The 26801-nt window shown below is 36.5% G+C and overlaps 1 protein-coding gene across 1 annotated transcript in view; it reads right to left on the bottom strand.

The window, feature by feature from the left end:
- Positions 1-7659: 7659 nt before the first annotated feature.
- ELOVL7 (ELOVL fatty acid elongase 7) overlaps positions 7660-26801 on the bottom strand; it is a 73206-nt gene continuing 54064 nt past the window's right edge. Inside the window, exons 3-8 of the mRNA XM_032850017.1 lie at positions 22940-23130; positions 19436-19516; positions 18491-18547; positions 16029-16134; positions 11180-11316; positions 7660-8864 (exon numbers count right to left, since the gene is read on the bottom strand). Coding sequence (XP_032705908.1) covers positions 8655-8864; positions 11180-11316; positions 16029-16134; positions 18491-18547; positions 19436-19516; positions 22940-23130 — 782 coding nt within the window. The 3' untranslated portion in view covers positions 7660-8654. The remainder of the gene's footprint in view (positions 8865-11179; positions 11317-16028; positions 16135-18490; positions 18548-19435; positions 19517-22939; positions 23131-26801) is intronic.

Raw genomic sequence — 26801 nt, 5'->3', positions numbered from 1 at the left:
CCTCCCCTTGGCTGGAACCATTGATTCTGCAAAACAAAACACATTCTTTTCTGGCTTTTGCCCTTCTCCTCCTCCCTTCTGCTCAGAGCTTTTAGCCCTGATTTGCATAACTTCCTTACATCCTGGCTCACAATATCATTGTGCAATTGTTAAAATGGCTATTTTCAAAAGATAACAAGTGCTGGCAAAGTAGTGAAGAGAAGAGAACATTTCACAATGTTCATGGGAATATAAACTGGTACCACCATTATGGAAAACAGTATGGAGATTCCTCAAAAAATTTAAAAAAGAACTACCATATGATCTAGCAATCCCACTTCTGAGTGGGATATATTTGAAGGAAATGAAATCATTATCTCAACAAGATATGTGCACACCCATGTTCACTGCAGCACTATTCACAACAGTGAAGATATGGAAACAACTTAAGCGTCCATGGATGGATGAATGGATAAAGAAAATGTGCTGTCTATATATACAATGGAATATTATTGAACTTTAAAACAGGACCTCCTGTCATTAGTGACATGAATAAACCTGGAGGATATTATACAAAATGAAATAAGCCAGACACTGAAAGATGAATACTGCATGATCTCACTTGTATGTAGAATCTGAAACAGTCAAACTCGCAGATGCAGAAAGTAGAATGGTGGTGGACAGGGGCTGGGGCTAGCATCCTGGGGAATGGGGAGATATCGGTCAAAGGATATAAAGTTTCAATTAGGCAGACGAATAAGTTCTAGAGATTTAATGTACAGTTTGGTGATTATAGTTAACAGTACTGTGTTGTATACTTGATATTTACTAAGAGCATAGATCCTAAGTATTCTCACCACAGAAAAAGAAAGAAAATGGTAATTATGTGAGATAATGAATATGTTAATTAGCTTGATTGTGGTGATCTATTCATGATATACAAACATCAAATTGTACACCTATGTGTCGATTATACCTCAGTAAAGCTGAAAAAAAGAAAAGGAAAAAATTATACAAGCATACAATAATGAATTAAACAAAGATAGAATTAATTTTAGTACAGGTCTCACAATCCTAAAGTATTACAGACTATTAAGGAATGATGACAAAGACTCCTGTACAAAATAGCAGTGTGATTATGAAACTCAGATAACAAAAGATTCTAAAAGCAGTGGTTATATCAAGTTTGGAGATGTATGTGTCCCCCCGGGAAAGAAGACCAAGAAAAATCTGCATCATTCATCCACAGTAGTCAGGAGTAGCCCAGAAGGAAGAAACTGGCAGTTACCAAAGTGGTAACAAAGTGGGGAAGGAGGCCACTAGATACGAAAAACAATCACATATCACACCACCATCACCACCACCATCCAGTAGCAACAGACCCTCCCTTCCCTCTTGTAACCAGGAACAAGAAATTAAATGCTACTCCCTTAAAGTAACTCTTCATTTGATTTGACAAGGACAAAATATATTACAGTTCTATGCAAAAGTGCTCTCCAGTGAATGAAGTAAATAATGACAAAGGGAATGTTGCAAAGATTTGTTAATGTATTAGAGTGAGAGAGCACTTAAGTGGTGGTGGGGAAGGACAGGAAAGAATCTTCAACCAGACTCCCCTCAAACCCAACCCAGGAAATCACGACTGGAGTGGAAACCAAGAGTAGGACACTCAACCAACTGACCCACACGCACCCCTGGGCATATTTTAAATGAGGAATTGCTATTTAGGCTACGTTGCGTATAGGTATGAAACTGATTCATACTCTTAAAATCACAGTCTTAAAGCATCTTCCCCCGCAACTTTGATTACTCTTACAATGAGTAGGGGAATTGTGGAAATAATTTACCCTGATTCACCTGCAAAATGGTACAAGGAAGAAAGCTGGAGAGTTACACAGTACACAGGTGAAGAAAAATACCTGGAAAAGAACCATAATGTAAGCAATCAATCCACAGAACACCACAGGGCTATGAACTAACAGAAACCAGAAGAGACTTCTTTGAGCTCTCAATCAGTAGCCTCAGGTTTGAAAGCTGATTCAAAGACCTTCAAGATGTGAGACCCAGAGCAGTTTATTTCAATAAAATGGAAAAAATAAGACCAAGACTAAAATCCTCTCTGTGAGGACTAGATGTAATTTTACCATTATAAGTCAGACAAGATTCTTTGTCCACAAATTTGTGACTCCAAAAAAACTTTAAAAAAAATTTTAATAGTCCAATTTCTAACCCTGACCTTTATTCTTACTGGCTTGACCTTATGTATCTTAACAAATGAAAATATAACCTTAGTCCTTTCCAGGTTTCTCCAGGTATGGGAAGGTGGGCAGTAGGGTGGGGAGGAGGGGTGGAAATGGTTTTTGTCATCTGACTATCCAGATGGTCTTTCTGATGTCTATAGACCATCCCTCCCTCTCCCCATGGATTCAACAGCTCCTTTCTACATTAGGACCATTCTAAAAGCCCAGTTCCTGGTCTGTTTGAACAAATGCACCTTGCAGCCATTTCTCCTGGAGTACTACCTCTCCAGAAATACTATCAGAAGAAAGGTGAAGGTTCTCTCTGCTCTCAGGAGCCAAAGGTATCTCTCAGTCTCTTCAGAATCATTCCCTACCTGTCCCTAGAAAATTAAAATACCTCCATTCCCCCAAGGATTACTAAGTACATTCCAGGATCTTACTGAGAGGATTTGTTGTATATATACCAGATATTATTCAATGTCACAGCAGGGTTCAGGCAGCATCCCACAGTCAAACATTCACATTTCTGTGGTGAAATATATTAACAGTTACTTTATGTGGACGAATAAAAAGACCAATGGTCTCTCAATGCCCAAGTCAAGCTTGACCGAAGCTTTGGGTTTCAGGGACTTTTGGATTTCATAATCACAGGAAAAGACTGAATCTGCAACTGAGTGTGAGTAAGTTAGATATGGGATGACTACCTGTGGTATAGCAAAACAGAAATTCAAAAGACGAAGGTGTTGCTAAGAGGGCTGATAAGATCTGTAAAGATTTTGAGCAGGAGAAAGCACTTGAAGAAAGACTGGAGTATCTGTAGAAATTGGCAAAGATCAGAAAATAAAAGGCATCCCATGTGAGGAATAAAAAGAACTTGATTGTATTAAATCATTTATCATGGGAAAAATGCAATAATATAAATAAAATAAAAACAATAAGAAACAGACCCTTAACTATAGAGAACACACTGAGGGTTACCAGAGGGGAGGTGGAAGGGGCAATGGGTGAAATTGGTGATGTGGATTAAGGAGGGCACTTGGGGGTGAGCAACAGGTGATGTACCGAAGTGTTGAATCACAGCTATTCACCTGACACTAATATTACACTAAATCCTAAGTAATTGGAATCTAAATAAAAACTTGAAACATTCCCATTTATATGACATTTTGGAAACAGCACAATTACAGAGATGGTATAGATCAGTGGATGCAAGGGGCTTAGGGTGGGGAAGGATTGAACCAGTGAAGCACACCTCTGTGTTTTTAGGGCAGGGAAACTATTCTGTATGATACAGTAATGATGAATATATGACACCACACATTTGTCAAAACTCAAAGAGCTTTAGAGCACAGAGTCAAACTTAAAAGACGCAAAGCTTATAAAAATCATTTGGAAGGTGGGAGAGTCAAGGAATGTAGAATGATAAAAGAACCTAACTGTATTAGAAATATATGAAACAACTTCATAGGAGAGGGTGAGGAGGAAAGGTGCTGACCTAAGTAATTGTGGAAATGAGTAGTCTGTCAATGAAGAACAAAAGGAACTCTGGTTGATAAAGTGTGAAATGGGTTAACAATTCTGAAATCAGTTTACACGTATATTAGAATTGAACTAGTAAGTAAATTCATGGCACATGTGACAGTCAGGTTTCTCACTACTGGAGTTAGAGGCGAGCAATGGGCAAAGGCTAGAATGATCCATGTGGTAATAGATTAGAACTGAGGGTATCAACATGAACTCAAGTTTACTTTAAGATGGTTACATATAGAAATATTTACAGGTGTGTACTAGTTAGTATATACACCTACATTTCTCTGCTGTCAGCCAAGAGGGCCTAGAACCAATAACCCTCTAGTAGCCATGACCACACCTATCGCCAGCTCTGGGCTTCTAATACCATTCCCCTATGAAAGAAATCAGGACCCCTTGGAGAACTGGCTGATTCTAGAGCCAGGGCAGGAAATATGCAAAATGAGTCTGGAGCATCTTGCAGTCCCAGAAGGAAGTGGAAATATGTCAAAATGACATAGAAACCATGCAGAAGAACTCTCAGTGGCTAAAACTGGAAGGATTTGAGCAATTAAATAAGTAATGTAGTATTAGATTATATTCTAATGTAGCAAACAGATATTCATGAGTCCACACTAACATAAATGGATCATTGAATAAATAAATGGGAGAGAACAGGCAACTAACCTAGGCAGAAGAATTCCAAATAATTTGTATAGATACTTTGCACTCAAAGGGTTATCCTTAAGTGTGACTGCAGAGTGACTCCCTTTTAAAGAATAAAGTACAAAAGGAGAAAAAGAGTAACATTACCTCAACCAGGTGATCAAGGTTAAAATCAAGTTTTGTTAGTCATATCGTTAGTATATACCCTTGATACGATGTGATAAGATACCTCTATTGTCTTCCTCCTAAAAACTAATAACTCCTACCTGATTTATGAGAAAAACATCAGATAAATTCCAGTTGAGGGACATTCTACAAAATACTTGACCAGTATTCCCCCAAACTGTCAAAGTCATCAAAAATAAGAAAAACCTGGGGCACCTGGGTGGCTCAGTCAGTGAGTATCTGACTCTTCAATTTCCACTCAGGTCATGATCTCAGGGTTGCAAGACAGAGTCCCACTTTGGGGCCCCCTGCTAGGCATGCAGCCTACTTAAGACTCTTTCTTTCCCTCTTCCCTGGTCCCTCCCCCTGCTCTCCCTCCCTCTCTCTAAAATGAATGAATGAATGAATGAATAAATAAATAAATCTTTAAAAAAAAAAAAAAGGGAAGTCTGAGAAACCATGACAGCCAAAACAAGCTTAACACAGGACAACTAAAAATAATGGCATCCTGGATGGAATCCTGAAACAGAAAAAGGACATTAGGTGAAAACTGAGAAAATACGAGTGAAGTATGAACTTCAGTTAATAATAAAGTATCAACATTGGCACATCAACTGTAATAAATGTATTAGATTTATCTAGGAGGTTATTAATAGGGAAACTGGGTATGCATATATGGCAATTCTCTGCACTAACTTCATAATTTTTCTGTCAATCTAAACTATTCTAAAATTAGGTTTATTTTGAAAAAGAATGCCATGCATGCACAATCTAAGATTTTGAGGCTTGTGTCACATTGCTCTTCTCATTATTGCCATCCACTGTCTTCTTGGCTATATACCCCTATTCAGAGTCCTTAATCATCTAGCTCATATTCATTCCAAGACTCCTCCACATTCATGTGGATATTCCATCCAATACCATGCCTAACACTTCACCCATCTGTTCAATTCCAATAACCATCATACACTTTCTGTACCAGCCACTCACTTCCAGAGCCATGTAGTACTACCTCCATACTTTGAATTGTGACCAGACTATAGCCCCCACTATCACCTCCTTCTTCCAGAGTCATAGAATCCCTGACTTTAGCCTGAAAGTCAGCTAGGATAGAATATTATTCCCCTGATTTCCTTCTGCTACATGTGACCCACATGACTAAATTCTAGCCAGTAATGTATCACTTTTGTTATAGGTCCTTAAACGGAGAGAACAGTTCCTGTTACATAAAATCTTCTGTCAGTCTATAAGTTTCAGGAGGCCCCAACTATGTTCAAGACATCTTTGTATCACTAAAACATCTAGCAGGGGTTCTGAATATACAAAGGGTGCAACAAATGTGTAAAATGTTTTGGTTAAATGAGTATTCAGGTTAAAACCACCTACCCATGCAAACATATGCAGTTAGATTCCAAGATAAAGGACACACATACAACCACACTACCACAAATTTACTATAATGCAAACACACACACACACACACTCTCTCTCTCTGACAATATCCACAGTTTTCCATAATCTTTAAAAATTTAACAGAAACAAGAGATAATTGAGGAGAAATCTCATAATTTTGTAATTTAGGTAACAATATAGTCCACTCAATTCTTAAATTCAACTCAACTGAATTGAATTCTTAAGTTCAATTATTAAATTCTTAAATTTGAATTCTTAAATTGAATTCTTAAATTCTTAAATTGATTTTTTTTCTCAAATTGAATTCTTAAATCCAACTCAATTAAGACTGTAAACTGGCAATGTCCCATGGATATTTAAAATGATTCATAGAACCTCATATCATAAACTAGATTTTGTAACTGGTCTCTTTATTTGTTAGGTAAGCAAACCCAAAGGCAATAAAATCTTGAAAAGTGGATGAAACCCCAATAGAAACTCTATGTGACCCATAGAGCCCTTTAATAACATACTGTCCATGCATATCGTACATCCAGTGATAATACATTTTGATCTAATGATATATATATGAAGGATACTTCTGCTAGCTGTGATTCCTTTTCATGTAACATTCCAGCTCTCCACTTCTATTCACATAATTTAGAACATGGTTCCATCACACACTGTCAGACATTTTAAGCAAGTCAGGCATTTTAAAGGCTACAAGGAGGTTAGGAGAGGTTGCACACTGCTGGATAGACAGTATTGCGAAAACCAAACTCTCCTGTTTCACCTTCTTTTCTTCATGCTTCCTTTTGGTCTTTAGTCTACTTGGGTGTTTGGGAATTGTGTGCACTGTGTAACAACACCCGCTACACCGTCTCGTTTTAGCGCAGGCTGGATGAAAAGAATCAAAATAGGAAAATAGTTTAGGAACCCTGAGGCCCTCAGAGAAATAAATTATAACTGTTGTTCTTTCTTTCTTGCTGTGCTTTCTTTTTGTTTTTTTTTTTTTTTGAGGAAAATAAATATTTCCCCCATTTATCAACTCTTATCTTCTCATATTGTAAGCAAGTGAAATCAGTAAAGGTCACTTAAAAGCAAATAACCTTATAAATCTGCTAAGTGTGAAAGAGAAGGCCATGGTATAGATTAAACACCTGGCGTGACACATCGAACTATAAGAATTCACAGTGAGGAAAAACTCGGGCTCTGATGGACAATGCTATCACTGTGTGTTACATAACTGAGACCCATAAGTATTAATTGTTTAAAGTCATATAGGCATAAGCAGTCCTTCAAAATCAAGTATAAATATAACAAGAATGAAAAACCAATAGGGAAAAATTCAGAAATGTCCAAATATCATTGTTTCTGACACAAAAGTCTATTGACCAGTAGTTTCAGTTTGCAACAAGAAAATAGGAAAACAAGAGAATTTTAGAAAGCAGTAATTGTGAAAAAACAAAAGTAGGCAAAATGAATTTCAAGTCTTCATTATATAATTTATAGGTCTGAAAAAAGAAATCCAGGCTATTGATTAATTCATAACTCTGGGAAACATTTTTCTATGCAGTGTATCTATACCAACTATTAAACAGGCTCTCTCTTTCTCTCTTTATTGAGACCCTTACCATAATCATATGTAGTCCCTGGAGAATTTCTGTGCAACCATTTTCCTCCAGTTGCTTCACAAACAACCCCTCCAGTTGCTTCACAAACAACTCTAACTCATCTCTGGAAACTGTGTATAGTGGAAGGTCTGAAATCATTTATGATTTAAGGGTACCTGCATTGTGCTAAGGATTTGAACGTTTACATATGTAAGCAATACATATTAACAAGATAATCCTTTAAGCCATAACAATATGAGAAAGTGACATTATAATACAACAACAGATTTTTCCCACTGAACTACAAAGTACTTATTCCATTGACAAATTTCACCTCTTTCCAGAAACACACAAAGTTAACTGCAAAATAGTAATAGCACGGTGCTCCTTAAGCTACAGAACAAATCCTCTTGTTTTCAAAACATTAACTTAACCTTAGTGTTAAGTGCATCAAGGTACTAACTGAAAGAATTGTTACTTTTAAACAGTATATATACGACAAAAGTGTTGTAGCGAAGTCTTATCAGTGAAACTGGTCGTGGCTACACAAAAGATCATTAAAAATTACTGTTAGCGATGTTAAATGACAACTTACCAAAAATTCACTTAATATTCATCAGTGTTAGTTCTTTAGGATAGGAATTTAACTTTAGAGTAAATACAGTGTCTTCTGAATATAATCAACAGCCAAAACTCCCAGTTAGAGGTTTTTAGAGCTGGCAGAAGAAATCTATAGTAGGGCATGGATCTCTGTCCACAATCAAAATATCTGATGATATTTTCATCTATATTGGACTTCTTTGAAAAGTACTATACTGTTTCATATCCTCCTTTCACCATAACAAAATGCATTAAATAAAACCTTTAGATTAGGTTTAAAAGCAGCTGAAAAACTACCTGCTTTAGGCTCTAATTAGACTCTGTTATCTGGGACCTTGGGCTCTCAAATATCAGAAACCCCAATAACTTATCATAAAAATACAAGTTCTTGGTTTTGAAAAATATACAAAATGCACTTCACATGGATAAAGCTCTTGATTGTCAAGGAAAGTAAGATACCAGTCTCATAGATTCATGTCGTGCTTGCATTTCAGTGATCTTTGCTTTTGCAGATTCCATTTTTCACAGTTTTGGGCAGCCTCTGGCCTTGGGTGTAAGCACGGTACCAAAAATGGAGAAAGAGCAGCAGAAAGATGCACCCATAACTCATGATGATGTACAGAAAGACTGGAAACTGGTACTTGCAATCTTCCATGAAAAAGAACTGGCCTATGTGGATGGTGATAATAATGAATTGGACCTAAAAGATGAAAGAATGAAAAATATTATTCAGATATGCAGTCACAAAGGAGCAATCATTTAATGCATTCTTTGGCTGCTTATGCTTAAACACTCTGCAACCACATCTTAGGCTGCTATTGGGTTGGGAATTTTATCTTTAAATCTAGCCTCCATGGGAGTCAGAGTGGGTGGGACATTGTCAAAATCCAGATGGGAATGGGAAACCACTACTCAGTCCTGCCTAAGTGTACAACTCCAGCGGCCCTACGTAAATGGCCCAGGAGCTGGGCGGGGCAACAGCCCCTTCGTACCCACAGAAAGAACCATCTGAGCAGGTTTTCTTGGCAAGTCTCTGTCTTGAGTCCTTGACTTGATGAAATACACATGGGTGGGATGACTTTCTTATGGTCTCATTTTCTAGAAGAGCTTCAATTTCAAATAATCTGTCTTGTTGTTAGACGAGGTATTTCAATTTTGGGGAAACACATTCATTCTAATTAAAGCCCTAGCGATTTCATAGGAGCAAAAGCATCCCTGAGTCCTGGTATCTGCCACTTGTCACCCACAGTCATATCAGGATAAAAATATATCCTGCCAATGGCAGTAGAGAATCTGTAAGGAGTGAAACAATATTGATGACACTCCTCATGATGTCCAAGGGCTCTTTGTTCCAGAACAGTCTACACAATCTTAAAAGGAACACTCCCCAGGCTAATGTCCAGATTTTTTGCATCTCTTTCTTCTCCTGATTAAAAGGCAACATGTGTTCTGTGGGAATGTTAGACAAGTAAAAATTCATAAATAAAAAAAAATAACAGTTACCTATAATCTTCCATTTATGACCATAGTTAAGGTTTTCAGTTTCTTTTTTGATCATCTTCAACTTTCCCTGCGTTATCTTTTTTTTTTTAAGATTTTATTTATTTATTTGACAGAGAGAGATCACAAGTAGGCAAAGAGGCAGGCAGAGAGAGAGGGGGAAGCAGGCTCCCTGCTGAGCAGAGAGCCCGATATGGGACTCGATCCCAGACCCTGAGATCATGACCTGTGCCGAAGGCAGAGGCCTAACCCACTGAGCCACCCAGGCGCCCCTCCCTGCATTATCTTAAGAAACTTCCATGACATTCCTGTGCAGTAGGTACCCTTATTTCTCTCATTTGGCAGACATAAAGATGACACCTCTGGAAGCCTCGGTGACACGCCAATATCTGATGCAGGCGTGTTTGTGTATAACCAACACATTTGAGATAATATCTATTCTTTCTTCTATTTTAGCATTTTGCCACATTAATAAAAAAAAAGTTTTTACAACATTTAAGAGTAGATAAGTGGAAAAAAAGCCCAATACAAAATTGTCTATGCAGTATAATGCAAATCATGGAACAGGTATTTACATACATGCGGAATTAGGCTTATTTTTCTTTCTCTTTGCTTAGTTAGATATTCTAATTTCTCAGTGATGAGCATATGTTACTTCACAATCAGAAAAAAAATACTTAAAAAGAAAGCAATAGTGAATAATTTTCCTGATTTTATAATATTGCAAAGTAGGAATTAAAATAATTTATTTCACTATTTCCTTACACTTGCTTATTTAGAGCATTGTCAATTTGTCAATATATACGGTATACTATTCCCCTACCTCTTTCATCCGCATGTATGTTTGCCATTTGGAGGAAAACCAGACTTAGAGCCAGGCATACAAGAAGACTCATTATCCCCTCAAAGTTATATTCCCTCCCCCAAAGTCATTTAGATGGTATTTCTAACTCCTAATTTAATATTGTGCCTGCTGTAGTGCAAATAACTTTGAGATTATCTTTGTCATAAATTTATTTAAGATTTTATTTATTTATTTATTTATTTCACAGAGAAAGACACAGTCAGAAATGGAACACAAGCAGGGGGAGCGGGAGAGGGAGAAGCATGCTTCCCACCAAGCAGAGAGCCCGAGGCGGGGCTTGGTCCCAGGACCCTGGGACCATGACCTGAGCCGAAGGCAGATGCTTAATGACTGAGCCACCCAGGCATCCCATAACTATATTTATTTTATAGAAAAGTATAAAATAGTACAAAGATAGCCTAAAGATACACATTCTGGTTTAACTGTCTGAGCTCTTGGCTACCAAAAATATACTTTGTTTCCAACACAGTTCTTTAGGAAAGTTTAAATAACATGGAAAGGATAATGATGGGATGCACTATAGAGGCCACACACTCTATATTCCTATTGTTTTGTAACTTTTGTTCCTTCGTTAGTATTCTGATTCATAGGGAAGAGAAATTACTCCAGCTTAATTTTATATCTGGTTTTAAAGAAAATTAATTACTCACAAGCTGTAATGATGTCAAATATTTTTTCCACCATAGATACTTCTGGAATGCTGGTCCCAGTGCGGAGAGCCCATAGTAGGAATACATGACTACATGTACGGCTGTATTTAGAAAGGCATGGAATGTTCCCAAACCACCTGGAAAATAAAATTATTGTAAATTGGCGGCAATGCTCCTTAAAATGAGATTCATTTTTGTCAACTGAGATTTTAGAATAATTATTTAATTTTAGTAAAAAGAAAAACATATACAACATCAATTTGTTAATCTGCTATCAAATTACAGGGAGCTGGATAACATATTCATTCAGTGAAATATAAGATGCAAACTTTCAAAAACTAATGAGAATGCCTTTATTTATTGTTATATCTTAACCCTAAGATGGTCTTTTGATTTGGGTTCACTTTAACAAAATAAGTTTATTTTTTTGAAATGGTATATACTTAATAGTAGTAATCAAGTTCATTTTCTCAGTGAGGGTTGACATATATAAAGTACACAAATGCACTAACCTTAAATGATGATTGTGTACATAGATATACACCCACATAGCCATACACCAAAGTCAAGATATAGAACATTTCCAACATCACATACAGTTCCTATGTCCCCCTTCCAAGAATATATCTCTCAACATAAACTTTATGCTAACTTCTATCAACTATTAGCTTTGCCTGATATTAAGCTTCATGTAAATAGAATTACACAGGATAATCTCTGGAGCCTACTTTCTTTTAATCAACATAATTTTTTCTGAAGATTTGTCCATGTTGCTGTGATTAGTAGTTTGCTTTCTTACGGCTGTTAGTATTATAGTATTGCACCGTATGAATGCGTCACAATCCATTCTCTTGTGCTATGAAACTTTGGCAGTAAAAATATATAAACACTCCTTTCATTAGGAGGCTATGCTAAGTTTGCTTTAATTATTTAAAGACAATTATTGTTTTTCCAAAATAAACATTCATTAATTGTTAAGCCATCTTTGCTTACTGCTTCCATTTGATTATTATCAATTTTGTCTTCCTATCTTGATTTTCCTCTTCTAATCACTACATCTCCTACTGATCACATTCAATTTAGAGTAGAAGCAAAGAACCCTGGAAGAACAGAAGTAAAGATCATTTCAATTGTCTTTAGGTGGACCTGTAGTACCCAGGAAGGGGTAACAATGTGACTGGCAGATAGCAGGAGAAAAAACCAGAAAACTCTGCCTTAGCATCTTTCCTAAGAGGCACAATATCAAAGAAGCTGCATTCTTTATGTATAGCCTGATTCAGCTTAGTGATCTTGATCTGGGATTTAAATTCTTCTCCAAAATATTCTAATTTCTTTATTCTAGTATTCTTTAATTCTAGAAATAAAGTGAAACGTCAAAATATAGAACAATTACATTAGAAAAAGGACCACATTCATAAACACTATGTATTATAGAAAATTTAAAGCAAAATAAAAATTGTTGCATAGTAGAAACTAATTACATTTTAATAATCATTCATAATTGCAGAACTGTTAGACACTTCTAGATACTACCACTGCTAAAGTACTCCTTTAAAATAACATGTTTTAAATAATTATTTTTGAGTAATTTAAATATTCTTCCAATGCCTCATTTATGCTGTACTGTGCTTCATAAACTTTCTAAGTAGAATAAATAAAAATGTAGCCAATTCTTTAATTATCATAAATTTCAAATCAGAAGAAACTGAATTAATGAAGCTTATTACCAACCTCCCACCTTTTATTATTTAGATTTGGATTAGTCTTTTTTCCCAAAAGAAACTGAAATAGATAAATTATAGTGGTGTGAAAACACCTTTTCTAGGGTGATTTAAAAATATAGTATTTGTCTATTTCTGATAGTTAAGGAGTCAAGCTGCTTAACAGGGCATAAGCCAAATACCTCTTGTGTCCTTTTGTGTCTTGTGATTATATAAACACATAGGAAACAAACTATATCAGAGATTTTTTCACCAAGATACCTGTCCCATTTTTCAGTAGACTATTTTCCATCCAGAATCTTTTATTTTTTAAATGTCCTAAAATGAGGATCCTATGGACAGGAATTTAACAAGCACTAGTGTAGCTAACACTAGTGCTAGCTAGTTTAGTAAGGGTTACTAATCAAAATCAGCTATCAAATAAGATTAACTTGCTGATTTTCTCTAGTTCCAATTATTCCCTCAGATATGTTAATAAGTTTGTTCATAGAACAGTCACATTTTAATTAGGAATGTTTTTCACATCTTCTTTGGAAGGCTTTCCTAATAAAGTATTTTCTAAGCCTGCTTTCCTCTTTACAACAATAGTTTCGCAAAGCTAACATCTTGGAATGTTTTGCAATTAGTACCATCTCATTTTATTCCTTTTAGAAAAATAAAGGAATAACCTGGGTAATTGCCACAATTCTCCCAATCTCTGGAAGGGAGTATGTGCATAATGAATATAAAAACCTGCCAGAGAAACATTCCCATCATATTCCAAAGAAAAATTGGAATGCTTTTTACGCCAGAGAATTGTACAGCAGGCAAACAGGAAATTAAATACTAGATTGAAATCAGCTGTGCTCAAGTTTTTGAAAGAACAGTGTAAACTGGACGGTTTCATTCTAGGAATGAAAGCCAATGCCAGACCACATTTCTGGAAATATCTCAGTTCTTACTGCTGTACCTGTCACTATATAGGTATTAGGTATACAAGTATTTTCTAGATTCCACATGTAAGACTGAACAGTAATGCCAACTCATTGAACATATAAGAAAGTATTTACATTTTGTAAAGCAGAAGGGGGTTTAAGGTGCGGACAATGAACCCACTACAAAGTGTTTGATGTCCATAAACACGGTAACATTAAAAAAACAAAGAATTTCATGTTTCAATTTTCATTATTGAAAGTAATGTTTGGGCGCCTGGGTGGTTCAGTGGGTTAAGCCTCTGCCTTTGGCTCAGGTCATGATCTCAGTGTCCTGGAATCGAGCCCCGCATCGGACTCTGCTCAGCGGCGAGTCTGCTTCCCCCTCTCTCTCTGCCTGCCTCTCTGCCTACTTGTGATCTCTCTGTGTCAAATAAATAAATAAATAAAATCTTAAAAAAAAAAAAAAAAAAGAAGAGAAAAGAAAGTAATGCTTTTTTGAAAATGGAAGCCAGACTATCCATGGGTCTAAGATAGACATTAGAAAAGTGCTCAACTCTACTCTTCAAATAAAGCTCATTTTTCCCATTATAAAACGTACAGCTATTCAATATAGAAAAATAGAAAATACAGAGAAGGATAAAGACAGAGAGAGAAAGCACTTTTTGTGTTAGTCCCTCTAAATCACTGTATTTTAGGGTAATGCCTCCCAATCTTTTTCCTATTTATATTTTTCAGTGTTGTGATGTAATATTCTGGTCTCAGAGAAGAAATCTGAATAAATAAATTATAAGGGTGTGAAAGAACTTTTTCTAGCATACTTTAAAATAGAATAGACACCTATGTCTGATAATTTTGGAGTCAAACTGCTTAAAAGAGAAGACGAGCTAAATGTCTCCTGGTATCATTTGCATTTCACAATTATATATACACAGGAATTCATAACCATTTTACTAATGGATGGTTAGGTATTTTCCCATTTTTGGGCAACATGAATAAAGATGTCAATGAGTATCACTATACAGAGAACTGATGTGCATGTGAGAGAAAACAAAAACATATAAAGAGAAGAAAAATAATGGAGATTAAGTAATATGGCTATCCTTGATTTGTAAAATGGATACAGATGAGACTATTTTTATATTAACATACATTACCAGAAAAAATAGTGACATTTACTTTTAAAAACTCTGACATATAAATGCCAATTTGGGCAAAGAAAACACCTCATATATTGGAAAATCTGATGCTCATAGCCATGGTAGGGACAGTCCTTTCAGCTCCTCTAGATTCTGGTACCTCTTTTATGCCAATGGCTCGTTCACGCCCTCTCATGCTCTAAGACGTGAGGATTTTTCCCCATGCCTAGAGACTGTAAAATTCAAACAAGTGTCCCTCAATTGTGTTTTCTCTTTTTTGTCCTACAAAGTCAGAATGCCTCATAGAAATGAGCTATTCAGAGAAATTTTAAGGCTGCAGATCTACTCGAAGACTTCTTAAATTTAGGAAACTCGCATAAATAAATCTCCCAACCAACATCTGCTAATAAGTACATGTCCTTGGGGACATCATTTATTTAACACTTGATGACAGAGTAAAATTACTTAACCTGTTTTTTCCGATTCTAGATGTTCAGAGGCATAAAACCAAAACCAAATGAACAAAAGAGGCTGTTTGCCAAGCTTTTGATTTAAACCAGTTTCAACTTCAAACAACATCCTTCAACCACAATTTGACACATCTTTAAAGAGTTGGTAGGGGATGAGGTGTGTATCAGTTATTGGAATTTCGAATGCAAAGACTGGAACTTGAGATAAACATTTTAACTTCCTGGAAAGCTATAAGGAATAGATAACTAACTATATTTCTATAAAACTAAGGCTTCTACCATTTTATTTTTTTACTGTTTATTTATTTAATGATATTTAATAGAACTATATGGGAAAAGAATAAAATCCAAACAAAACAACTAAAGGATTATGGGTAGGAGACTATACCCAAAAATCACGTGTATCTAAAGAATGGAGGGTAGGGGAAGGATCTAGGTTAAAGTCTTACTTTTATGTTTCAGGTAATAATGAAAGTCAGAAGTTTGATCCAAGTAGTCCTTTGATGTTTTAAGTTTCTTCTAAATCACATTTAAGGACAGAATTTGTCTTTACAACGTACAGAAATGTAATCGTTTATAACACATGATCCCAACTCTCCCTTGGCTACCTGCGGCAAATTTGACTCCAAACCACCAGGTCCATGGCATGATGGTATGATGGAAGACATGCAGGAAAGTCACTTGGCTATTTTTCTTACGCAGAACAAAAAAGATCTGAAATAATTTTAAAAAAAATCAAGTTCATAGAAAATCATGCAATGATTGATCTACTGATTTATCTACAAAAATACTGGCAAAGTACAAACTATTTCACATCATAATTTGCATTGAAAGGGCTGCCTTAGAGAATGCTGATAGAAGCAGCTGATTCTCCAAGGGGCAGCTAAAAAGCTAATAAGTATGAAGGAACTTAGGTATGATGAATAGTCATGGGAGAATCAATAAAAAGGTGTTAAAGAAAATGTATGTGGATTTGAAAATCAAAAACGCAAAGTGACGAACATAGCCAAATATTATTGAAAGAAATGTTACTGGTAGGAAAACATCCATGTGGCTTTTGAAGTATATGGGAAAGCACAGAGTCTCAATTCTTAGGACAGAAATTATTCTATATTGCTCTCTAAGACATCCTACTAATTTAGATAAGGAATTAAGCAAACTGAAAAGAGAACTTGCAACAAAGCAAAAGTTAGCATATTATTATTAAAGAAAGATGAAATGGAAAAAGTCGAGGGGATTTGAAGAAATAGGATGGGGGGAAAGTGGCCTGCGAAAAAGGAGAAAGGCAACAAAGGCACCATCCAGACTGAATGTATCCACGGTTTGCAGAAACAAAGAAGAGAACACGAAGGCTTTTGCAGGGGCAGATTTTTTTCAAGAAAAAATTCAAAAGCAGAATTAAGTGTTCAAAAAATAGTCAAAATTCAGAATACCAGTAATGAGTCAGACTTCTAACTATAGGACCAAGCAGAGCACCACAAACAAAAGTATCCATAGTAATATTTAAGAAATGTGGTTTAGGAAAGGACATAGAGGTAGCAACCGTTTCCTTATGGAACCTGGAAATAAATGAGAACATACAAAGCAGGAAACAATAAAGCCAAAATGCATTTGCTTATGCACATGGAAGATGGCAGCATGATGCAATGAAAAAGTCCCAAACCAACTATCTGGGGTCCCGGTCCCAAGCAATAGTGGCATTCCTCTGGGTGAGTTACTTACCTTCCTGGCTTCAATTTATTTTCAGATTGAGAGCTCTGGCCCAGATCAGTGGTTCACAACCCTGGCTGTATATTACCATGTCCAAGATGCTTTATAAAAATAGCCATGGCTAGTCTCTAAGTACAGGCCACCTGGCACCAACTCTCTGAGATGGGTCCCAGGTTTTTTTGGTTTTTCTAATGCAGTTAATGCTCCTGTACTATGATGGCTGGGAACCCTGACTATAACAGGGGTCTCTCAAGTGTAGAGTCTGGACCAACAGCAATAACATCACCTGAGAACTTAAAAGAAATGTAACTTCCTGAGCCCAACACACTGAATCAGAAACCCTAGGGGTGGGGTCCAGGCATCTGTGTATTTAGGTGATTCCAAGGCAAGCCCAAGTTTGAGAACCACTGTATTCTATGCTCACTGAAATCCTTTCCAATTCTAACATTATGTGATTCATCAGCTGAGAAGGTGAAGCATGTTGAGATTTACTACAAGGAATATGTGTTCTGTCACTGACCCTACCTCTGAAACTAGTTAATACATTATATGTTATTAGTTGAATTTAAATTAAAAAAGAAAAGAAGTATGTATTCTCTAATATGTAATTGTAATATGTATTCTGAAGAAGAAGACGACACAGCTCTTAGATCCAGAACTAGTTCCAGGTATCTGAGACCTACATGCCCCATATATATGATAAATACCCAGCTTTCCTTGGCTACTGTTAAAACAGAAGAACACAGCTTTTTCCTCTCATCAAGGACCATAACCCATGGCACTTGCTTCTCCCAGACCCCAGTCACCCAAATTCAGAGTTGATCCTCAATAGGATGTTAAGTTGGAAGAGAGAAGATCTAGTAAGCATAAACTTCAGAAAGGCATTTGGAGATCATTTTGATATTATCAAAATTACTGATATCCCAGGGATAATATCCTAATGTAAGCTTATGAATTTTGAAGCACTTATCCTCTTAAAGAAATATGGATGACATAGTGCTTTGGTTTATACTGAAAGAACCCAAGGTAAAATGTTCTCTGCTCTTTGCTTCATGAACTTGCTTCCCCAAACACCTGTCATTCATCTCCATAAAGTTGCACAGTTTTGCAGTGACAGTTACATGCTTATCTTAGTCAGGTGGTAGATACACAAGAAAACCTTTCAGAATTTGCAAAAGACTGAAAAAAAATGCTTATCCTATCTATTCTCTAAAGTTACTGATAATAAAAGGTAAAAGATAATAGGAGGTCTGCCTGAAGTAGAGAAAATACCAGAGTTATCAAGACAACTGAACTCTAGCAGTTTACTGCTTCTACTAAAATATCAAACATTTAGCAAATGTGGTGACCACATACTCACGGTATCTAACAGCTCAATAAATTTAGAGAAGTAATAAAGCCAGCAGGTGCGTGCCATCTGCAGAAACACACATAAATATGAATTTATTTTATTTTTTATACGGAGGAAAATTTTATTTTTTTAATTTGGCAAAATACGCATAACCCAATTTACCATCTTAACCATTACTAAGTGTTCAGTTTGGTGGTATTTAGTACATTGACATGGTTGTGCAATCATCACCACCATCCATCCGTACAACTCTTCTCATCTTGCAAAAGTGAGACTCTGTGCCTATTAAACAATAACTCTTGATCTCCCTTCCCCACCAACCCCTGACAACGACCATTTCACTTTCTGTCCCTGAATCTGACTACTCCAGGTACCTCATATAATAAAATCATACAGTATTTATCTTTTTGTGCCTGTATGATTTCACTTAGCATAATGTCCTCAAGGCTCATCCGTGCTACAGCACATGTCAGAATTTCCTTCCTAGCTAAGGTTGGATAATATTCCATTGTATAGATATGACACATTATCTTTATCCATTCATCTGTCCATGGACATTTGGGTTGCCTCCATCTTTTGGCTATTATGAATAATGGGTGTATAAATATATCTCTGAGTCCCTGTTTTCAATTCTTCTAGGTATACACCCAGACGAAATTGCCAGATCATAGGGTAATTCTATTTTTAATTTTTTGAGGAACCAGATACGAATTCATTTTTAAATCCAGGAAGTTAAAAAATAAAAGTACCAATTTTCATTTAACAGAAAACTACGCCCCTGACATTGATTCTTTCTTATAATTTTTAGCTTTTTTTCTTTCAGTCCATATAATTTGAGAATTGGGTCATTTAAGTCTTCTGAGTTCACATTAAGTGTTAAAAAAACAAACTCTAAACATTTGAGTAACATTTGAGTAACATTTGAGTTACAAGTTTTTCCAAAGAAAAACTCACCCTCAATGCTGAAGGTGACTGGGAGTAGTCAACAACTTCGCACTGAAGTGAATAACCTGTACCCCAGCCAGACATCACAAACTGTAAGAGAGCACATGTATATTAAAGAAGGAAGACTTTGCTCAACAGCTACAACAATGGTACTTTTGATTGTGTCTCTTTACCACAAGCGCAGCTGACTCAGCATGCTGCGTTGAGGGAAAAGCAGGCTAGAATAATTATAAAATGGGAACTCACTTGATAAAGCAACAAGAATTTTCAAAATCATAGAGTTATGTATTACTTATATCAACTGTGTTCTGACTCAAATGTCCATTTCTTACGATGATTATTCTAATACAGTGGAGAATAAAACACTGGGAGTGTTTTGCTTCGATAGCAAATACTGGTAGGTGTATGCCAGTATATGTAAATATATGTATATCTATATATACCCATGAGTATATTTGTGTACTCTGAAGGGAGTAACAGTCTGAAAAAAGTCTTTTCTGGCAATTTCTAATCTTCTCAATCAGTCAAGAAATAAATGGACAACCAAAATTTCTTACTGTACTATTAGTGGCTGCCACAACTGGGCCTTCCTGTCCTTGGCTAGTGTGTGTGATATGAAGTGGTAGTCTATGGTTCTTAAATCAAGATTGATCAAACATAAGTCTCAGAGATTGGTTCAGTTTGGATTCACATGACAAGTAAGAGACAAAAATGTTAACAATAAGAGTGCATGCCTTAATTCCAGCACACCCACAAAATGACCTTAGACCAGTGGTGAGAAGAAAGAGCCTATTGTTTTTATCTGAACCTTAATTCAAACGTTATGTTGACATTCTTTTAGTATGATGGTGGGAAGTTCTTTTAAAACAGTATCTGATCCGAATAAAAACTTCAAATAAATTAAAAAAAAAAAAACAGTATCTGAAAATGAAAAGCTAAGGGCTCTAATTTTCATTTAATGAGTATATTAAGTGGTTGGCTTAACTGAGTGTTCTGACAATATGACCAGCTCTTCTCTAACATCCTATTCTCACAAGGGCCAATACCTTCCCTGGAATGTCTTCTTTCTCAGTATAATGGTTACATCATTTTCTGCCATTCATGCACATTTTAAATTTATATTTTTAATTACTATTAAAGCTAAAATGAAAACTTAACCATAAATTAATTTTTAAAAGCAAAAATTTATGGGGTTTATCAGAATGATATTTTTATGGTAAAAAAAAAAACAACAAAAAGAAGCAAAAGAGAAAGAACAACTGTTTAGACAGTGGCATTTCAAAATCACACTATCCTTTCCTGATATTTGCTCCTAGCTTGATTCGCAAGATAGTTAATCCTACTGTTTACTTGGTACATGATGAAATCTTAAAAAAAGACTATCTTAAGATTCAGAAAAGTATGAGACATATTTTACGGGTAAGAAAAATGACTTACAAAACCAAATCAATGAATATTTCTCAAAGGAACAGGGGAATGTGGTAGGAAAATAGCTAATTCTACAAAGACCTGATCTGTCAGTGAGCGTCATATTCTCTCCCAGTCAGACTCTCTACTGACTGCTGCAAGTAAAACAAAGTCTAGTTAACTAACTGGGATGACTGGTTCTCCACTTTTCCCTACCCCAAATAAGGACTAAGCTGAACAAGAGAAGCTCTGTGACATGGCCTTTGGTTAGGTCTTCACAAGTCTCTCTCTCTCTTAATGTCTGTCTGGTGCCAAGTAACTAGCACATTCAAAATCATCACTATTCAATAAGGCAGGTGGGTTCCTTTAGTCTGATGTGCTTCCCTTTCATCTTGTTCTTATTTTCCCTAACATCCATAAGTGGAGGTGTCTCCTCTGTATATCTGATGCAATTGTGCTCTACCCAACAAACCACGGGATGTGTTCAGTGTCCTGGAGATGACATGATGACCGGCTGCCAAACTCTGTTTAAAAAGAGGGTGGAAACTAGTGCTTTCCTGATATTAAGTTTAAGAACATTCTAATAGTCTGTGAAGCTTGTGACATTACTATATTGCAGGCCATCAAGAAGAATGAGCAATAATTTATATCTGACAGGTAATAAACCCAACATTGGCATATAAGCAACTCTAGTATGAGTGATTAATGAGAGATAGAAACCGCCAAATTCAGATATTTTCAAAACTCCTTTTACATTGTATTTGCTAAAATAGGAACCCAAACTTACTGGCTATAATTAAATTCCTTCCTGAGAAACATATTTGGGGATATTATACTGAATGACATAATCAGACACAGAGCATAAAGGGACGTGAGAAACACTTTGGTTTAATCCTGACTCTATAAAAAGAGGGAACTAAGGCCCAGAGGGCTTAAGTAACTTGCTCAAAAGTCAGGCAGCTGGTTAGTAGCACAACTGGTACTAATTAGCCCCTAGTCTCCTGGCTTCTAGGTCTGCACTTAACATGATCCTAGAGGCTATTTCCTTTCTGTCATAACTTGGTAAAAGCATGAATTTTTTCTGCTCCCCACCTCTGTTACCCCTTCCCTTTCAGTTACTCATGATCCAAAAGGGACAGTAAGATAGCTTGTAGTTGATTTTAGTAATAAAATAGAAGAACTAGAAGGTAGCAAGGTAAGTCCAGACTTAAGGAGGCAGGTGGGACATGAGACTACAGCAAACGTAAGGTGACTCAATCAGGTGGATTTGCAGCAGGAATCAAGTTGGAGGGATGCATGTGGAGAGGTCATGGTGTCAAGAGAGGCCAGAGGGGTCATGGTGGGCCCTCGAGAGTTCCAGTTATGATGAAGCACAAGCTATGCTGCAAAGAAGTAAATAAGGAGTAGAAGGTGAAGAAGCCAACTAGTGTTGAAAAAAGAAGCAAGGAATCTCAGAAAAGCAGGTAAGTGAAGCTGGGTGAAAGTTAACAGTACAGTGGGTGAGAGAGAATCCATGAGTCTACTCTTAGGTTCTGAAAGATCCCCATCTCTCTTATTGACAATTAAGGGACAGGCTCCCTTACCTATTGCTTTGTAGGAGTCCAAATTCTCTGTGTCCTCAAGGCCCAGCTAAACCAAACCTACACAGTCTACTATATTATAGCTCATCTGAGGTTCCTACCACAATGATGATAACTCATTACATAGTCAAGATGAGCTCAGTGTCAGACAGACCTGGACTCAAATATCAGTCCTCCAATAACCAGCTGTGTTACTTTGAGTAAGTTACTTAATTTCTCCATGTATGAGTTTCCTTAAAACTAACATTCACAGATTCATTCAATCATCTACTAAGATTACCTATGTGCAAGTTCCTGGACTTAATGTTCATTTTTCTCACTACTTGTGAGGTAGACTATACTGAGATCCTCTAAATAGTTTAATAGCAGGTCCATACATAACAATTTTGGGGCAAAAATTTAAGATAAATTTCTAAAATCCCTTAAATCTCAGCATTACCATTATAATCATAACAAGAAACATAACAACAGCAAAACAGGAAGAGTCAGGCAAAATCCTCCCACTAGGAATACTGAAGACACTTGCCTCATAACACATATACACAGAAAAGAGAACTATGGAAAAATTGTATGTTATCATCACTTTCTTGAGTTCAAAGGGCTTTCGATTCTCCATGAGTTTTGGTCCTAGAGAAGTGACAAAATAGACATAGAGTCCGAGGACGATGGTTTGTGGCAGAGGTGAGGACATGAGGAACCAGTCTTCGACTCTTGGATCTAAAAACAAAAAGTAAGTGCACATCCATTTAGCCAAGAAATAACTGACAGCAACCAGCACTTCTTAAAGCAAGCACCTAGATCCTAATGTTGACAGCAGACTATTCAGTCAATGATCTACTGTCCTTGGGAAGGATAAAGGGATATCACCAGGGATAGCGATGGGGCTAGATAGGGTGGGCTGTTATAACCACAGGCCTCAAAGGGCAAGGGTAAGTAGTGGTTACTAGAACCCAGGAGTCAAATAGAGAAGCCCTCCTGGAGAAGAGCTATGACCTTTAGTGGAGGGACTGGGCCAGCACAAGGCAATTCTGAAAGTAAGTGGCTGGGGAATCAATATCTCATTACCACCCCCCACATTCTCCCTGATCTCTTGGGACTCTCCATTGGCTGAACCCAACCAGAAACCAGAGAGTAGGGGAGCAAGCCCATAGTTATAGTCTATACTGGTCATTCCCCAGGGTCCAGCGCAGGGTACAGAATGGATCTGGGGAAAAGAAGACACCTAGCAAAGTTCCACCATGCATTTATCACCACTGGTAACATTTTAGAGTTTCTCTATTCAGATTTTTTTTATATACAAAAATACATCTGTGCTTGCTGTTCCTTAACTTTCTTCTTTCTCCTAAGGAAACTAGGACATTTCCATATATACTATATCATAGAATCATAGAATTGAAAGGGACCATAGCATCATCTACCTAAAGTATGGGTTCTAGGTGTCCAAAATAGGCTAATCAACCTGAGCACAAAAAAAAAAAAAACATAAAATAAAAAGAAACAAAATTAAAAAAACTGCATTAGCCTCACAATGATGTCGAAAGAAATTTACCTGGTCACTGCTCATTCCAGGCCAGGAGAATTACATCAATTAAAAAATTGCAACTCAAGATAAAATGTGATTTGGAAATGAAAAGTACAGTACAGGGTATATAGTCAATAATGTTACAATAATACTGTATGGTGATACTTTTATGGTGAGTGTTGAGTAATGTATAGAATTGCTGAATCTGTATCTTGTACCCCTGAAACTAATATAACTTTGTATGTTAATTATTCTTCAATAATGAATTTTTTAAAGTATTTGAGAAAAAAAAAATATGCCAAATAAACAGGGGACTTGCAAATATAATAGGTATTCCTGAACAGAAGTAAAATAGAAAAGAAAAACTGAAAAATATTCAAATAAATCATGAAATATTTTTCTGAAAAATGATAATCAAAACTAAATCTTTATATCAAAGTACTTATCATATATCAGGAAGTAGATACTCATGAATAAGCAAATATAGCTCTATTTATGAGATAAACAAAAATTCTATAAACATGATGAAAGAAGCAACAAATCTCAAAATGGAAAAATGTCAGACTTATCCCAGAAGTCTCTTAAGATCACTTGACCATGAGAAAAGGATCCATGTGTATAGAGACTTATAGAAAAATTGATGTAATCTAGCATTCTTAATATATTTAGAATGTTGTTCAAGTAGAAAAGGAAAAAAATAAAGTCAAAATTGGTATCAATATTTCTAACATGGGCTATTATTTTATTTATTTGACAGATGGAGGTCACAAGTAGGCAGAGAGGCAGACAGAGAGAGAGGAGGAAGCAGGCTCCCTGCTGAGCAGACAGCCCACCGAGGGGCTCGATCCCAGAACCCTGGGATCACGACCCAAGCCGAAGGCAGAGGCTTTAACCCACTGAGCCACCCAGGTGCCCCTAACATGGGCTATTTTTATAGGATAAATCATTTGAGTAATTATTTTAATGCCTCAAATATAAAAAGTGACCAAACTAGCAGTTAGAAATACTCTTATGAGGGCGCCTGCGTGGCTCAGTGGGTTGAGCCTCTGCCTTCAGCTCAGGTCATGATCTCAGAGTCCTGGGATCAAGCCCTGAATCGGCAGGGAGCCTGCTTCCCCCTCTCTCTGCGCCTGCCTCTCTGTCTACTTGTGATTTCTCGCTCTGTCAAATAAATAAATAATATCTTAAAAAAAAAAAAAGATCTACTCTTTTAAAAAGTACTCATATGAGGTATGTAGGAAAATATGAATACTGGTTGAATTCTTGAGTTGATGTTTTATTTTGGCATGATTATAATATTATGACTATGTTTTAATGTCTGAAGATTTTTTTTAAAGATTTATTTATTTATTAGAGAGAGAGAGAGAGAGAGAGAGAGCAAGCATGAGCAAGAGAGGCAGAGAGAGAGAATCTGAAGCAGACTCCATGCTGGGTGTGCAGAGCCCCACGGGTCTCCATCTCATGAGCCTGAGATTACGACCTGAGCTGAAACCAAGAGCTGAATGCTCAACCGACCATGCCACCCCTAAAAATATTCTTAAAATAAAGAATGACACAATAAAAAAATAAGATGTGATTAATTCTATAATCTTAAGTAGTTCAGGTATAAGTTTACTAAATCGCTTCCTGAAATCAGAGCATTATGAAGGAAGATAGATATGAACAGGTTTCTAGGTATATCTGACTGAAAACTGAGTCCTGACTAATCTGAGGTTGCTAAACACCATCATTTTTGTCAATTGGAAAAGAGGGGTGCGAGGAATACAGCCCTTGCTCATTTCAACTGCTAATGACGTAGCCAATTACCAAAATACTGTGAATACCCTTTCAAGTTTGACTTCCTACCCAGTGCAAAAATTTCTCCAATAGACTTCATGGTTGAGGACTCACCTGGCCTCAATTTTATTGCTGCAAAGTTTCACATCTGATACTTGGATATATGGAGGCATGGCTTTAGCTATTAAAGATGATATATTCTATATTTAGATGGGTTTTCATAAAAAATACCAAGAGATGCCCTCTCTTGAAAAAATAAATAAAAAAGCCAAAAGTCAGCTCTAAAACAGACCCCAAGATATTTAGGAATTTAATATATGATAAAGAAGACCCATAAACAAGCAGGGAAAGGAGAGATTACTCAGCAAATGTTGACAGGAAAAATGAATACTCGGAAGAAAAAGAGTATGTTCCTTACTTCCTATCCTATAAAACTTGGCCCAATCTATACAATGGAAGCAAGCCATTTAAAACCTGCCCACAGGGCGCCTGGGTGGCTCAGTGGGTTAAGCCGCTGCCTTCGGCTCAGGTCATGATCTCAGGGTCCTGGGATCGAGTCCCGCATCAGGCTCTCTGCTCAGCAGGGAACCTGCTTCCCTCTCTCTCTCTCTCTGCCTGCCTCTCCATCTACATGTGATCTCTGTCTGTCAAATAAATAAATAAAATCTTTAAAAAAATAAAAAATAAAAAAATAAAACCTGCCCACAGAAGAAGTAGGGTGAAGTTAATGGGAATGCTAAACAAACTCTTTTTCTGCAGGATTTCTTAGTGCTTCGTATTCATTGTGAATTGCCAAGATGAGAATGGTGGTATGCAACATTTCTCAAACTTATTTGGCCATTCCTCAAACTGATATTGTGTAGAATACCATTTAACACCTTGTGGAACAAACACTGTGGAACACAGTTTGGGAAAGAGTTCTTTGCTGAAATAAATCTTTAAATTAAGCCATTAAAAATTAGGTAGTGATAAAAAAAATTAGGTAGTGACAGGGGATTATGAGTACACTTACGATCACCGAGTGATATACAGAACTGTTGGGTCACTCTATCGTACATGACACTGATATAACCCTATATGTTAATTATAC

This window comes from Lontra canadensis, unplaced genomic scaffold (genome assembly GCF_010015895.1).
Source record: "Lontra canadensis isolate GAN:19392208 unplaced genomic scaffold, GSC_riverotter_1.0 scaffold4, whole genome shotgun sequence".
Taxonomy (NCBI): Eukaryota; Metazoa; Chordata; class Mammalia; order Carnivora; family Mustelidae; genus Lontra; species Lontra canadensis.
The sequence above is the reverse complement of the archived record's forward strand: the minus strand, read 5'-3'. Positions and strand labels throughout refer to the sequence as shown.